The sequence below is a fragment of the Sus scrofa genome, chromosome 14, assembly GCF_000003025.6.
Source record: "Sus scrofa isolate TJ Tabasco breed Duroc chromosome 14, Sscrofa11.1, whole genome shotgun sequence".
NCBI classification, from domain to species: Eukaryota; Metazoa; Chordata; class Mammalia; order Artiodactyla; family Suidae; genus Sus; species Sus scrofa.
In genome coordinates this window covers 17,601,714-17,617,127 of record NC_010456.5, presented here as the reverse complement: position 1 = coordinate 17,617,127, position 15,414 = coordinate 17,601,714, and the positions used below count along the sequence as shown (strand labels likewise).

General features: G+C 36.5%; 1 protein-coding gene across 6 annotated transcripts in view; it reads left to right on the top strand.

The window, feature by feature from the left end:
* Positions 1 to 15,414, top strand: part of GALNTL6 (polypeptide N-acetylgalactosaminyltransferase-like 6) — a 1,214,871-nt gene that overhangs the window by 530,597 nt on the left and 668,860 nt on the right. For all 6 annotated transcript variants that reach the window (XM_021072439.1, XM_021072442.1, XM_021072445.1 and 3 more), the window contains one exon: positions 3,988 to 4,154. In XM_021072439.1, coding sequence (XP_020928098.1) covers positions 3,988 to 4,154 — 167 coding nt within the window. The remainder of the gene's footprint in view (positions 1 to 3,987; positions 4,155 to 15,414) is intronic.

The window sequence follows — 15,414 nt, the reverse complement described above, 5'->3', positions numbered from 1 at the left end:
CTTAGGATCACTTTCAAGATCCTACATGATCTGTTTTCAACATACAGACTCATCTGTAATGACTTCCGTAATCCTTCCAGACAGAGTTAGTCATCCTTCCTTCAAACTCTTCATTGTCTGCATATTATCTATTATGTCACTTGTCTCATTTGAGTCTAATCATTTTGTACATTTGTCCACTGGTCTGTGATTCCTTAAGGAAAGAAAGTGTATTGTAGTCAACTTTATATCATAGGTGTCTCTCACTGTCTCTCATGCATTTCTCATCTCTGAGTTTCCTAGATCCTGCCACAGAGGACTTGACAGGAGAAACAGTAACAGTTACAATAATAGTAGCAGTAACAATGATAGTTTTTGTCCAACCCTTGCTATTATCAGACATAATACTCTACAGAGTGCTTTGTATGGATTATCTAATTTAATTCTTATTAACACATTATGAAGATGGTATATATATATATATATATATATATCTTCTACCTTGCCCTGCATGAGAAAACTTGTCTAATAGAGGTTAAACGACTTGCCCCTTGTCACACAGGGCATAAGGGGCAAAGCCATCATTTAAACCTCAGCAGTATAATGTAGAAAGTGTGATTTTTTTAATATTTGAATAATAATTATAAGCACAATGTGATTTAATTGAAAAAAATTAATTACAGACATTTAGGTAAAGAAGGTAACATTGCTAATAGTCTACTAATTAGATTAAGGCCATTTAAATATAATGTGTGTACCTAATTTTATATGTACACACTGTACATATAAGAACAGATCTGAGAGCTGTATTTCCCAGGTATAGAGTAGACTCTGAATGGGGTATCAGTGATAATTAAAAGGTTGAAAAAACAAAATTCACATGTGATGATTTTATTAAAAATCATTTTAAAATATCTTAAGTTGTAACAAACTATAAGCTTCATAACTCAACAGAAATAATGTTTCTTAGGGAATTTTGATCATCGCTCTGTATTTAAGAGATTGTTCTTGCCAAGTATAGTATCATTTACATGCCTTTGTCTAAGATTGAATTCCCTAAAGCAGATGCTGTGACAAAATTTGTCTGTAATGTTGTTAAATAGGTCATCATAGAAAGTACCCAGGGAAGCAGGGTGAAGAAGTAAGGTGGGATAGAGAGGCAGCCAGTAAAAGGGGTCTTGTCCTGATGCTTATCCCTGTGGGCACCTGCTGTTCCATCTTGCTAGGAAACCCTGGGAGATGATCTAGAAAATACCTCACAGATGTTCCCCATAGGACTGCTTCTTTCATTGGTAGGCACTTGCTTTAGGTGCATGCATTTCCCCCAGACCTTTTGATCTGCCTTTGTTCAGAGATGAGAGGAACACCCAGGTGGCTGTCTGCTGGTGCTTATGGGAGCATCCTCTTGGCAGGAGCTGGAATGGTGATGTCAAGAGGGTGGTACTGGTGCTCTGGCCTCAGTGCTAGAGCCTATCACAAGCCTGTTCCTCTAGTACATCATGTCTTTATCTTGAGCTACACACATACACACACATGTAGATAGAGAATACATACATACACATGTATACACATACATAGATGTGTATATCATATATACAATCGCTATGTTTGTTACTGAACTCAGTTTTGGCTGCTTGCCCCTCAATAGCCAATAATTTCAGAGGCAAGTGTCATTTTGAAAGGAAGGGAGCTTTAAACAGGAAAGCTAGCACTCTAGAGAGAAGTTGGACTCTTGTCCTAAAACCAGCACTGAAAATTCTGCTCAGCCATGATGTTTCTTTAAAGGACAAAGGAGGACGAATCTTAGTAAATCATTGAGGCAGGAGTTTGGGCATGCTGACTGGCTGGCTCTCTTTTCAAGTGTGATCCTACCCACAGGATCTGCCTGCATGCTTGCTTAGGGGGCTGTCGGGGGTAGAGAGCTAGTCATTCTTTAAGTACTTAATCCTTCATTGTTCCATCTTTTAATCTAGGAGAGAAAATCAAAAGGTTAGACAAGGCATGGAGTACATTCAGGAGAGCGTAAGTCAGGAGGTGGGTTAAATTGCTTAGGGATCTCATTCCTATAATTAGGTTCTTTTAAGGTTAGAGGGGGAGAAAAATGGGCAAACCAGAAAAGGGACAAAAGAGCTGCTTTCACTTTCAACTAAACATCATTTTGACACTTCACACTTAATGTGGTCAAAATTCAACTCACCGTTGTCCTTAACCCTTTCACCCTTCAAATGCAACCCCCCACACTGTGCTCAGTCTGTATTTCATAAGATCAGTTGCCCAGTCCTCCTTAACTCCTCTCAGAGGGTTACTAAGTCATGTCAGCTTTTTTTTCCTAAATTTATCTTGAACCTGTCTCTTGCAGGTCACATTCAACTCCCACTTGCATTTCTGAAACACTCTGCAGATTGGTTCAGAGGCCTGTCTGAAATTCCGGTGTGGCACCCTGTTACACGTCTGTGTATCAGTTCCCCTTTAAAATTGCAATTGTCTCTTTATCATTCTGTACCTTCTGTTTAACCATAAGCATTTTGAAGTCAGAGACAAGGGCTTGATCATTGTTTTAGCTCCACTTTGGACCCAGGCTTTGACCCTCAGCAAATCCTTGTGACTTGAGTGCATGAAAGAAAAAAAAATATACTTTCACACCCCCTGTGTGGTGATACTTTGAGCTCACATACACAGAAATTATTGAAAACTTGTTTACGAGGGCAAGGCTTTTTTTGCATATGGTCAGTCTTGCATCCTCTTTTGTCTGCCTTTTTTTCTGAATGGATCGTGTATAGCTGTTAAACATCTCCTTAAATCCATAAGCCATTGATTGCTTATAGTTATTACTCTGAATGTAATTGTGATTTAATTTATAAGCAAGTAATGTGTACAAGTTCTCCTATTATGTTTAAAAAATAATTTGGCTTCTTGAGAATATCAATTATATTCCCAAAGCATTTTTAGTTATGAGGTTTTTCATTGGGAGGTACAATTATCCTGACTGAATATTGATATAGGAAAGCACATTTATCACAGGCCTTTGCCTTTCCTGAGAAGAATGGGTGATTCTACATAACTATGACTAGGTGTGCTGAATTTCTTTAGCACTCTTTTTCCAGATTTGTGCATTATATATGAAAGCACTCATCTTACTACACTCTCTTAGAAATCACTGACAGATCTGTTTCTTATATTGCTTTTTGAAGTCATTTTATGTTATCCTAAGAGGAACGTCATGGTTTTTTTCTAGTATTTTTATGCCCATTTCATGGTGTCATTTTGATGTTTTTTTCAAGTCTTTTCACTGTATTTGAAAACAGCAAAATCCAATTTCATTTATTCCATTTTAAGACTCTTTTCGCCCTTAGAACCATAAATACTACCTACCCATGTGCTTAAAACATTCTACAGCCCAAACTGATTAATTAGGCATAAATATTACAGAAGTGAAATTTCCAAAACTTTCCAGGAAACCCATATAAACGTTAACTGTGTGCTCCATGGAAGTGGTGTTGATACATAGAATTTAGCCTTGATACTATTAGATAATAATGGGGAAGTATATATTAGCAAGAGTACATTTCAGTGCACTTCTTACTTGTTTGTGAGTCACTGCTATAAAAGAGGATAATTATTTCATTAAGAGTATGTGAACAACAAAGACTTATTGTATATATAGCATAGGGAACTATACTCAGGATCTTGTAATAATCTATAATGCAAAAGAATCTGAAAAAGAATATGTGTGTGTGTGTATGTATAACTGAATCACTTTGCTGTATACTTAAAACTAACACAACAATGTAAATTAACTATACATCAATAAAAAAGAGTGAATGTGAAAATAAATCAGTAATGAATTCCATGGGTGGGTAACTATGATGATGTAGAAGCTCTGGCTGGGAAAGTATTATGCAAAGTATAATTTCCACAGTTGGCTGATAACCCAATAAATCAAAAGCAGGATAAGACATACTACAGTTTGACATCTGACATGGCTTTCCCTTCCTCCGTCGTCTCTAGCTGTAAGCACAAGATGTACCTAGAAAGGCTGCCAAACACCAGCATCATTATCCCATTCCATAACGAAGGCTGGACGTCACTCCTACGTACCATACACAGCATCATCAACCGAACCCCGGAAAGTCTGATAGCAGAAATCATCCTGGTTGATGACTTCAGTGATCGAGGTAGGATACTGTTAATTATATTTTACGTGACTCTCTTATCACCTGCATAATCACGATGGGCTTTTAAAATAAGGCAGATGATTATTGTGATGATTTCTCTCTGAAGCTGTTTATGAAGTTTTGTGTATGTTGTGATGTTATGAGTTCACAAAATGTTGGCCAAATGCGAAAGGAATTGGATAAGTTATCGGCGTCATTTGGGGACTTATAAGAAATTTGCATTATGTTTTTGTTGTAAATTGGGCAGATGTTGGCAGAAAGCCTCAAATTCTCCCTTCAGCTTCAGGACAAATATTGTAAAATATATATGGTGGGTGCATATGAATGGTGAAATGCTCCAGGAGAACCATAAATCCGTTCCCTTCCTGAAAAGGATCTGCTCTGTTATTTACTGGTGTGATACATGTGCTTGTATTACTTCATAAATACTGGAAATTATAAGTAGTGAAAATAAATATTTTTACCTGGCAAATTTTAGCAATTTTATTATATTGGAAAGTAAAAACAACAACAAAGAAACTTGGAGTTACAGTGTATTAGAAAATTTGATGAAAGTTTTAAGATTCTTTACTACTTTGATGAACATAATTTGATTTATAAATCAGGGGAATAAGATTATAGAAAGTTTCTTGAGATTAGGACTTGATAAATCATACTCACTCTAAATGTGGAAATTATTAATACTGCAGGGAAAGTAAAATTCTTCATTCCTGGCTGGTGTGAGTGGAGAGGCAGAAACTCTTTCCGAACATACTTATCTACTTGGGGATACAGTCTACTTTCTATTTTGTTGCATGAAGGGGTGCTGCTGAGCTGTTCTGTATGTGTGTAAGAAAGAGTAGCAATAATGCCTCATAAGAGAGTGCATCTTGAGATCTTGTGGACTAACCAAAGTTTTGGAAATTTCCTTTGCAACAGAAACATCCTTTTCTTCATAGTACTTAAAAATTCTGTAAAAGTGAAACTTCTTGGTGTGTTAGTTTTGAGGTTCTTTTAACATTTCTGGTCTGCAGTGATTCACTTCAATTACTTATTCAAGGTTTGCTTGATTGTTCATGTATGTTGAAGTTCATATGACAAATGCAAGGTTGTCTATCATTCGGTTGAAATAGTGAGGTACCGATTTGGTAATTTAGGTTGATTTCAAAGCAGTGTTTGCCTTGCATTGCTTAGGTAGATATGCATTTAATAAGTATCTAAATAAATATTGAATAAGTACCTAAAATTAAATGTATTGTTTAAAATTAATTTAAATAACACATGGATTGCTTTTTTAAAAATTTTTAATTGAAGCTGCTTGTTTCAAAGTAGTCATTATTACCTCAAGCTAAAAATAGTCATTTCAAGTGTTAAAGCTAAAACTTTGCTTTTAAATATAAGACGGAAAAAGGGAATAAAGATCCAGGAGTGCACATCACCAAATAAATGTTATTTTTTGGTTGACTGGTCCTGAGAGAAATAAGATAGTGAATCTTTGGAGAATTTTCTACATAATTAACTTTGACTTGATAAACTATTTCCTACAGCAGACTTTTGACCAGGGGGTAATAGAGTAGGAAACACTGGGGAGCAGAAAATTGTGGATGGTAGAGCATTTTTTGCTGAATATTTCTCAAAGTTATTTTTCAAATGAAAGTCATTAAAGAGGGAGAAAATAGTGGCATCCACGTTTGTCTTGACTTCTGTTTATTGTCATAATATCAGTTAGGTGGATTCTCCTTCTGTGTGTAAGTTACCTGGGAAGGAGGTGTGTTCCAGGAGGCTGTCGATGTCACCAGTGTTCGTGAAGTGAAGCGATACAAAAAGGATTAGTTGGGAGGCTAATGGGGATTTTGACTTTCCTAGTGGGCATGTTTAAGGATTTAAAGTTTTCATAAATCTTTCATTGAAGTGTTCTCTTCCTAAGAACTATCAAGTTGAAAGCATTATTTTTTGATCATCAAACTTTCAAAAGGAAATTTTTTTTGAATATGTGTTTCATTTGACTAGCCTGCCTATGTGTGTAAGAGGAAACATGGAAAGAAATATATGATAAAATACTTCTAAGATCTCTTAGAATATACATGATTCTGAAGTTGTGTGGAATAGGGGAGATTCTCTTTCCAAGTTTTTGTTTCAGGTTACAGAACCTCATCTGATAAAATATGAGGGTTTTGGTGAATCTAAAATCATCACTCATGCTTTCTAACTTGCAGGAAATCTAGAAAATCAACATGATAGACACAGGTTAGAATCCTGATACCAACTGTTAGCTATATGACCTTGGGTAAATTGACCACTTGGTGTCTCAGATTTCTTACCAAAATGGCAATGAGTAACTTCTTAATTATCCAAGTACCTCCCCCTTGGGAGGTGGTGGTGGACATATCATTAGACAAAGGGGCTGTGCCCTAGGGGAGGGTAACTGCTCTCAACTTCTGACTATTCCTTGCCAAATACTCTCCTGAAACATGGAACTCATGGTCTCACACTTTGTGAGGAGATGCTCTCCATTTAATTAATCATATTTATAAGAATGAATGAATGATTGAATCCATCCATCCATTCCTCCATCTATCCATCTATCCATAAATCCATCTATCCATCCATCCATCCATCCATCCATCCATCCATCATCTATCACCTGTCTTTCTCTCCCCTCCGCACCCCTATCTCCAGAAGGAACAGAAATCAGTTGGAGGGCATATGAAGAAAAAATTGTGGCAATTTATGAAATGTTGGAAAATTAACATTTTTAAAAAACATATCCAATTTTCCCAATAAACATGTTTTTATACAGATATTGAAGAAAAGTTAAATTTTTAATTCTGTCAAAAGGAGGATAAATGGATTGGGTTACCTCCCTAAATTATATGAGTGGCCTTACATGTGCGTTTATCAAAATTGCTTTCAGGACTGTTTTTACTATTACAAAAGAAAGAGGTTATCACCAGGCATCTTGTGTTTACTGGGCCTCCAAGACAAAGAAGTTGTCTCAGCTTTTTATTCAGATATTATGTATAGCCACGCTGTTAAAAATCTATTATACTTTATGATTTAAAAAAAAAAGCAAACAGAAATCCAAATCCTGTAACATGTAGAGTCTTTTTCCACCAATTCTTTAAACATCGCATTAAGTAGGCTAGACAATTTTAAAGTACAGGCAAATACAGGGGATTTTTTGGCTACCTTTAGGAAATTATTTCTGAAATGCTATACTTCATATTTATTTTCAGAAATATACTCCCTGTTCCAAGTCTGTTCAGTATGTATTTTAACACCTTTGCACTGTAGCTCTTCTGAATATTCTTTAATATCCTTTGGCTAAAGGCAATAACATTTTGACAAGACTTAATCAAGTATTACTGCTTTATATTTTATGTCCCCCAGGTCAGTAGAATAGCTGTGCATGGAAAAAAAAATGAGAGCCAAAATATTAGCCATGTTAATAGCACAAGTGTAATATCCCTTGGAATTCATAGTTCCAAAAAATATAATCATCCTAATGATTGGTAAGTTCTGTAGTACTGGTTTCATAGCAATAGAGAAAAAATACAGAAGTATTTTAGACTTATAGAATAGCTATAAATATTGCAAGGTGATTTTTGAAAATCTGCTTGGATTTACCCAGTTGACCCCATTTTCAAAATGCTTTTTAAAAAAGTGAACATTCTGGCACCTCTCAGTTTAGCTATTCCTCCTGAAGCAAGCTTGGTAAAAGCATGTTGTTTTAGCCTCAGAACATAAGCTTACTGTCTATAAAAACAGGAAGGTGCAAGCCTGCAGGTAAGTTTTCAAAACCAACCCCATGTTTTTGCTATCTGAAGCTTCCCAAAGTGAGTGAATATATATATTTTTTCCAGTAAGCTCTCAGAAATACATTTAACAACTTAACTTGAGGCCTATAACAAGGCTTCATGATGACTTTAAAGCAGGACTAATCCTGGGCTTATCTCCAAATTCCAGGCAACCTTCACTGCATCCACATGGAAAATGTTGAAATGTGTCAGCTAAGCTGGGGCTTAACCTCAGAGACAGGGCATATTTGAACCTGACAATTCTCTAAACTTTGTGAGCTTAGAAGAATTCAAGTTCAAGCTGAGGAAACTCAAGGGAGAGTTTCTGACATGCTTCCTTAATGCAGGTGTGGAGACGCAACTCTGCCCTGGGTGTACACACACAGACACACCAGCGCACATGCACACTCTTTCTCTTGTCCCTGCTTGTTTCAAACTTCCTGGACAGGAAATGTCAGGAGCTGAGTGTTTTGGTTTCACAAAGACCTATTAATCATCTCCAAGTTCTAGCTAGAGGAAAGTCAGAAGGTTGAAACCGTCCTCCTCATCTAGCAAAATCAGCAACTTTAAAGAAATCCGGTATCTTCCTGTCAGAGTGCATAGATCCTTGGTAATCAAAGTGTGGTCCACAGACCAGCAACATCAGCACCACATTGACACTTATTAGCCATGCAGACGCTCAGGTCCCATCCAGATATATCAGACTCTCCACCTCAACAAAATCTATGTATAATTTTTATGCAAATCAGGTTTCAGAATAATTATCGTGTGTCTCCAAGTTGGGGTTGCAGTTTCCATGAGTAGTGCAGATACATAACTTGCAGAACTTCAAAATTCTCCTGTTTTTTATACTTCTTATTATGACATAATTTTTTCTATTATTAGTTAGCATTTAACTGATGCTGGATTTATAAATCTATAAAGGAAAATTTGGGATGGGAATTCTATAGCATTATCTCTACATTATTTTATGTAATATTCATTATTACATTTCTTTGATAGATTTTAGCATTTTCACAATATAGCATTTATTCTGCCTTCTTATGAACTCATTTTATAGCATTTTATGTTTAATTTCAGGTTACTCCTCCCTTGCCAATTTTCATTCTTTGTTATACAAATACTCCTTTCAATATTTTATAGATGTATTTTGCTTTGAAATTAGTTATTGTTTCATGCCAAATTCAGAACCCATCTATAGATACACAGAATTTCTTTAAAGATCCATACTACCATAAAAATCTTAGTCTCTACACATTGTTGAAAGAGCTTATAATTCTTTAAAATAGAGAGACTATTTGAAGTCATTTTGCAAGTGGTAATGACAAGTCTTGAATTCTTGAATTTCAGGTTCTATTTTACAGAAATATATACTCTCCAAGTATACCATTAAGGAAGATTTCCGTAAGCAAACAAATCAGTTAGTACAAGTTTTACAGCTCTTCAAAGGTGGAAGGTATCATTGGTGTGAAAAGGTTGTAAAATAGATGAGGGATGGTAGTGCAGCTCTATTTTATACGACAAAATACTAACACTAAAGTGCATATAAAGATTCTGAGATGACAGTCGACAAAAATGCTTTAGTGCTGGTGTCCTTTCTGATAGTACACTAGACTGAAAGACAAGCTATTCTTGGGTCTCAGATTTATTGAGAACTGGTACTCTAAATGACCCTTGGACTTGTTGAGATTTATTATTATTCATATTTTAAATTATAAGGATCATCACATTTTAAAATCAGAACATAAAATTAAATACAAATAAGTAGCTGAAACTAAGAAAGTATTATAAAATTCAATTCTACACTTTTCTATTTAGAAATTCATCATCCTCTTATATAGAATTGAAGGAAAGCTGTTCGATTTCCAGTGATAAATGTGTATATCATGCTGCAAAAGGATGAAATGCATGGTTTTCATGGAATGGTTCTGTTTTACCAATTATTTTTGCCTTTGTCCCTGAGAGGGAGCCCAGGGTGTGGAGTGGTACTGGTTCCCAGGCGAGGGGTCTAATCGGAGCTGTAGCTGCCAGCCTACACCAGAGCCACAGCAACATGGGATCCAAGCCACATCTGTGACCTACACCACAGCTCATGGCAACACCAGATCCTTAACCCACTGAGCAAGGCCAGGGATTGAACCCGCAACCTCATGGTTCCTAGTTGGATTTGTTCACCACTGAACCACAACAGGAACTCCAATCTCTATGTAATGTCAATAAAAACTATTTTTAAAATATTCTAGTGTAGAATTTGAAAATACAGTATCAGAATGGACCAGGCTGAGACTGAGTTTGAACACAAAAATAAGTACTTCGGAAAATGTAGAATGAAAAGACACAGCCTAAGTTCCATTGTCTAGTTGGGCTTTAATCAGGCATCACATATAATTTTAGAAAAAAAATTCACAGTTGAAAAAATTTATCATTACTCTCTTTTTCTTTGCCATTAAAAATATTTTGTGTGTGTAAATGAATGGAATAAATCAAGTTATAATGCTGTAGCTCTATTGTGAGGCCTTTAAAAATACCTGTATAGAAAATGTAGTCAAATTGAGGATTATAAATATTTATATTTCCTCTCTTAGTTGCTTTAAAATTATCTTGCTTTTAATTTTTTAAAATATTTTTATTTTGAAGAAATGATAATCCCATCTAATTGTCATTTTTCTACCTAGCATTTAGCTCTTTCACAGTTTCATTTTCTTAAATATTAGTTTGAGGCATAGGAAATTGTCATTTTTTTTGTAGGACATTAATGGTTGACTGACAACCTCATGTATTTCATATTTAATAACCAAGCATCTTAAAAACTTCTCTCTCGGGATTTAATTATTATTTAGGGCTCATGTTTTACATCAGTCCTTGTAAAGACAGAAAAGGATAACACCCATCCTCAGGTAGTGGGTAAGCCAATCAGGTTTTCCAGTTGCTTTTTCTAGATGAAAGCTCCACATGGTTGAATCAATATGGGTTTGGCATAGAAAGAGATGCTTCTTTTCACAGCAAAACTGTTATAGCTCACCAATGTCACAAGGCATGACTTGCTCAAGAAAAATAAATTGTGCAATTCATTTTATGGCAGATTAAATCCCATTTATTTCCCTTCAGACAGCTGTCTTAAGTAGGATGTCACTCATATGAAACCATTTTGTGGATCTTGGGCTTCAGATCTTGGGTAGCATGGCTTTCTCTACTTTCTCTGATGAAATAATAGATTATGTTGTATGATTATTCCCCTTGTCAGCAAACCTCAGCTAGTGAGCTTTAATAATAAAATGTTTGGGATTTCAAACAATTCTTTTTGATGTCTAAACACCCTTCTGCTCTTAATTTGAAAAAAAAAATCACTGCATTGCCACAATGCAAAAAAAAAAAAAAAATACAAATGCAAATATGTCCTCCTTTATCTTGAGTTGTAATATTTACTTGGAAAATGATCAGTCTCTCCTCAGTCAAGGCTTTTGAAAAGCTAACAAGTTTTAAACATCAAATGGATCTGTATTTATGAAACATATTTTAACAAAATTCTCCTAACAAGAGTTAAGTGTTTTATGTCAACTAAGGAACAATTCCACATTAGACTGGTAGGATCTTTGAGAGGAAGGAGTTGCAGGTGACCTGGTACATTTGTAAAATTTTATGGATGAATGAACAGCCTCAGAGAGGTGACATCTTAGGTCATACACTAGGTCAACTTTATGTGCTTAGATAAATGGCAGATTACCTCAAATGGGCAGTTTTCTGCTCGACGATATTGGGCTCCTCTCCTCTACAGTTTCCTCAGATGTCTAATTCTGAGAAATTAGAACCTTCTCGTAAGTATCTTTAATTTGATAAAACTGTACTACAGTTATATAGATCCTCTAAATAATTGGATCTAATTTATTACCCATTTTCACTGTGGGATCAGGATCATAATAGAAACCATCACTTTCCCCTATACACACATATATTAGAACAGAAAATTCACGAGAAAAAATAATGGCTTGAACACACAAATTCCAGTGTCCATAATGGCCTTCTTGCACTGCAGGGAGCCAATCAGATCTTTCCTTCTGGAGAAAACAGTGCTTCTAATAGTCTGAAAGGCTCACAAAGTAATAAAATGGGTCATAAAACATAGTTAGATATGTTTCATGTGGCTTTCCAGGCAGATTTAAAGTAGAATTTATGGAGGTAAGTGAATGGATGTTAGGCTGGCCCCATGTAGGTCATCTGGTACTGCCTTTATTCTAGAGGTATTGTTCCAGGTTTAGGCAGCCTCACGAGGCTGTCTGACTTCACAGAAACCAAGATGCTTTTGAGATTGCCTGGGACCACTCAGGTGTAAAATGCCCCCAGACAATGAGGATCTTTCTGGGACAGAGAATCTGGGCTGGGGTGGGGGGTGGGGTGAAAGGACAGGGTGACTAGGTAAATATTCAGCATTGGATTGGATACAATTAAATACACATCATTGATTTTCCACTTTTTTCTGCCTTATCTCCAAAAACTCTATGTGGGATATTTAATTACAAGCCACTTTGGAAAGCTAGTAGGTACTTCTGACCACAATCTTGCAGTGGGACAGTGACAAAGAAAGCTTAATTTTTGAATAAACTTAAGCTCTGTAACTTAAAATTTTGATTTTTGTGTATTACATTTCTGCAGGATAATTAAGGCCACCTCCAGTCTTAAGGAGATAAGACTTTGGGTTTGAAATAAAATTTAAGCAGTTGATTTTTTTTCAGGTTTGGTACATTTTTCCCCTTCTAGTTTTGCTGATTTAAAACATCACTTAGACAATAAATGAAAAGCTCTATGAAGAAAAGAAAAAGTGTGTTTATTGTATGGTGCTGAGTATTATGAAATTATAGATTCGTGGGATGGAAAGAAATACAGCAAGTAGTTAACAGCTGGTTAGAAACAGTCTTGAATTCTAGCCCTAGCTCTGCTACTTCAGGCATGGGGACTTGAGAAAGGATTGGCATGACGCTAGATTACAGAAACAAGAAACAATTTCATTATTTTTTTCACTTTATAAAATTATCTATAAACTGAAAGGTTAGGAAAAATAAGCCACTCACTATGGAGAGGAGATAGCGGGATGATCCGTGACTTCTTCAAATAAATTCATGCTTCAAGGTCTAAACGGTCACAGTGTGCTCAGAGAAATTACAAAATTTATCTTTTAACCATGAATAATCTTCATGAAATGATGATGAAGGAAATAACTTCCCAAGAAGGGAGGCAGATAAATGTAGTGTCTATATCTATAAAAAGACTTATTTCAGGTTCCAAAGTTCAGTGTACTTGTTTATAATCTTTGGGAAAATATTCAAGTAATTGCATTAGTGATGTTTAAGTAATAGTACTGGGCAGTCATACTCAGAATAATACTCATAGTAACATGGAATTCTGGGAGTCAAAACAAGTTTGTTAAGTTTTAGTCCGACATCATCTTGGGACGGGGGCTGGGGACTGGGGCTGGGGGCAGGTGTGACTTCCAAGCTCAGATTCTCTTAGCACTGGGGCTTCCTCCCCACCCCCAGGGGTGACTATAATATAAAATCCTATGAGACTCAAGAGACCAAACTACCCGGTGGTTCCAGGTAGAGCAGATGGCTTTTCTAGGCCACTCCTGTGAACATGCAAGGTCACCTCAGACAGCCTGGCACCAAGCAGCCACTCACCTACAAACCCCTCTACCAAAGGTGAGACACACACAAGAGCAGGTGTCTCCACTGAAGGAGTGGCTGGGCTGAACCCAAGATGCCCTGGTAAGATGATTCTTGGTGGCATGATAAGCTCTGAGGAATCCCTGGACATAGCACTTTTACTGATCATTGTCTTTATGGAAGCTGTTTTCTTTTCCTCATGTCCTTATCCATCAGGAAGAAGCCCTAAAGACACCCCAAAGGACTGGCAGTCCTGACACTTACCTAAGTCCTCAGGTGATGTGGTCATCTTATAAATCACCATAGATTCCCTCCTGGTGAAAGGATTTATGAATCAAAAGCAAAGTCATTCTGATGGCTGGGGATACAGGGACATAGAAACCAGATCTCCATTGATGTATCTGTAGCTTTTGGGCAGCAGGCAGTCAGCCTAAAAGGAGATCCTAAAAGAGATAAGCTCTTCAGTGATGCATCATTAGGTGTATACCTCCCTCCATCAGGAATGCTTTCTTTTTTTAACATTTAATTTTTCTTAAAATTTAATTAAAGTAGAGTTGGTTTACAATGTTGTGCCAATTTCTGCTGTACAGCATAGTGACCCAGTCTCTCTCTCTCTCTCTCTCTCTCTCACACACACTCACACACACACACACACACACACACACACACACACACACACACACACACACACTCTTTTCCTCCTTTTATCTCCCATCATTTTCTGTCCCAAGAGATTGGATATAGTTTCCTGTGACATACAGCAGGACCTCCCTGCTTATCCATTCTAAATGTAATAGGAATGCTTTCTGATAACTGGCAACTGGTCCTAGTCAGTAAGGTCCACTTCATGATGACTACCTTGATTGTAGCCAGATAGTATTTTGGGAACTACATACTCATCCATGCAGTGACATGACAGCTTTCAAAAGTGTAGAGTATAGTTATTTAAAACTGTGTAGTTAGTAAAAAAAAATTTAAAGGAGTCCCTGCCCACTTTTTTTATTTCTAGGGTACAGATAACTTGTTCCTCCTAAATGAACAGTATTATTGCTGAATTGTAGTAAGACCACATTTACTCAGGGTCAGGGAACCGGTGGTTGATTCCTAAAATTGAATCATCACGCACAGGGGAATCATGAGGTAACTCCACTTAGGACAGGAAAAAGAAGGAGACAAGGATAAAAGAAAAAGACTACTGCTTCTGAACTGTCTGTGATGGCTAAAAAATGTAAGATATTACTAGCAGGTAGAACTTGAAAGAGAATAGCAATGGATACCTTCAATTAAAATGCCATTCCTTCATATCAGACTGTCATCCAAAAGGCAAATCTACTGTGTGTAAAAATTCCGCCCCAATCCAGGTATCAAAGACTGAACTTCACTGCAGGCCTGAGGCAATTACTTTCAAGTCCTGAATAGAAGTTTGCATTCAGTATCTTCAGCATGTTTCCTAATTTTCTTCCTCTGTCTCTCTAGGTAATTGAAAGAGGTGAACATACTCCATGGTTTAATGTATTGATCCTGGATGATTCAGGATGTGTATAAAATAACTCAGCCAATGAAAGTATTATGCCAAACATATGTTTCGAGTTTTAGGAATGCTGGCCACAGTATCTCTAAATTTTGTCTTTTATACCTTTATCTGAATTTGGAAGGGTAATCTATTTTGCTCATTTTAGGTAAAACTCAGAGCACACTACAGGATAGTTAAATGTTATGGTCAACCCAAACCCTTAGCACTGTAGGTTGAAAGCTTCAGATGACTTAGTATGAAGAAGGCTCTTTGCTGGTGAGACATTCATTACAGGGCAGCACTAGTAACAGGTA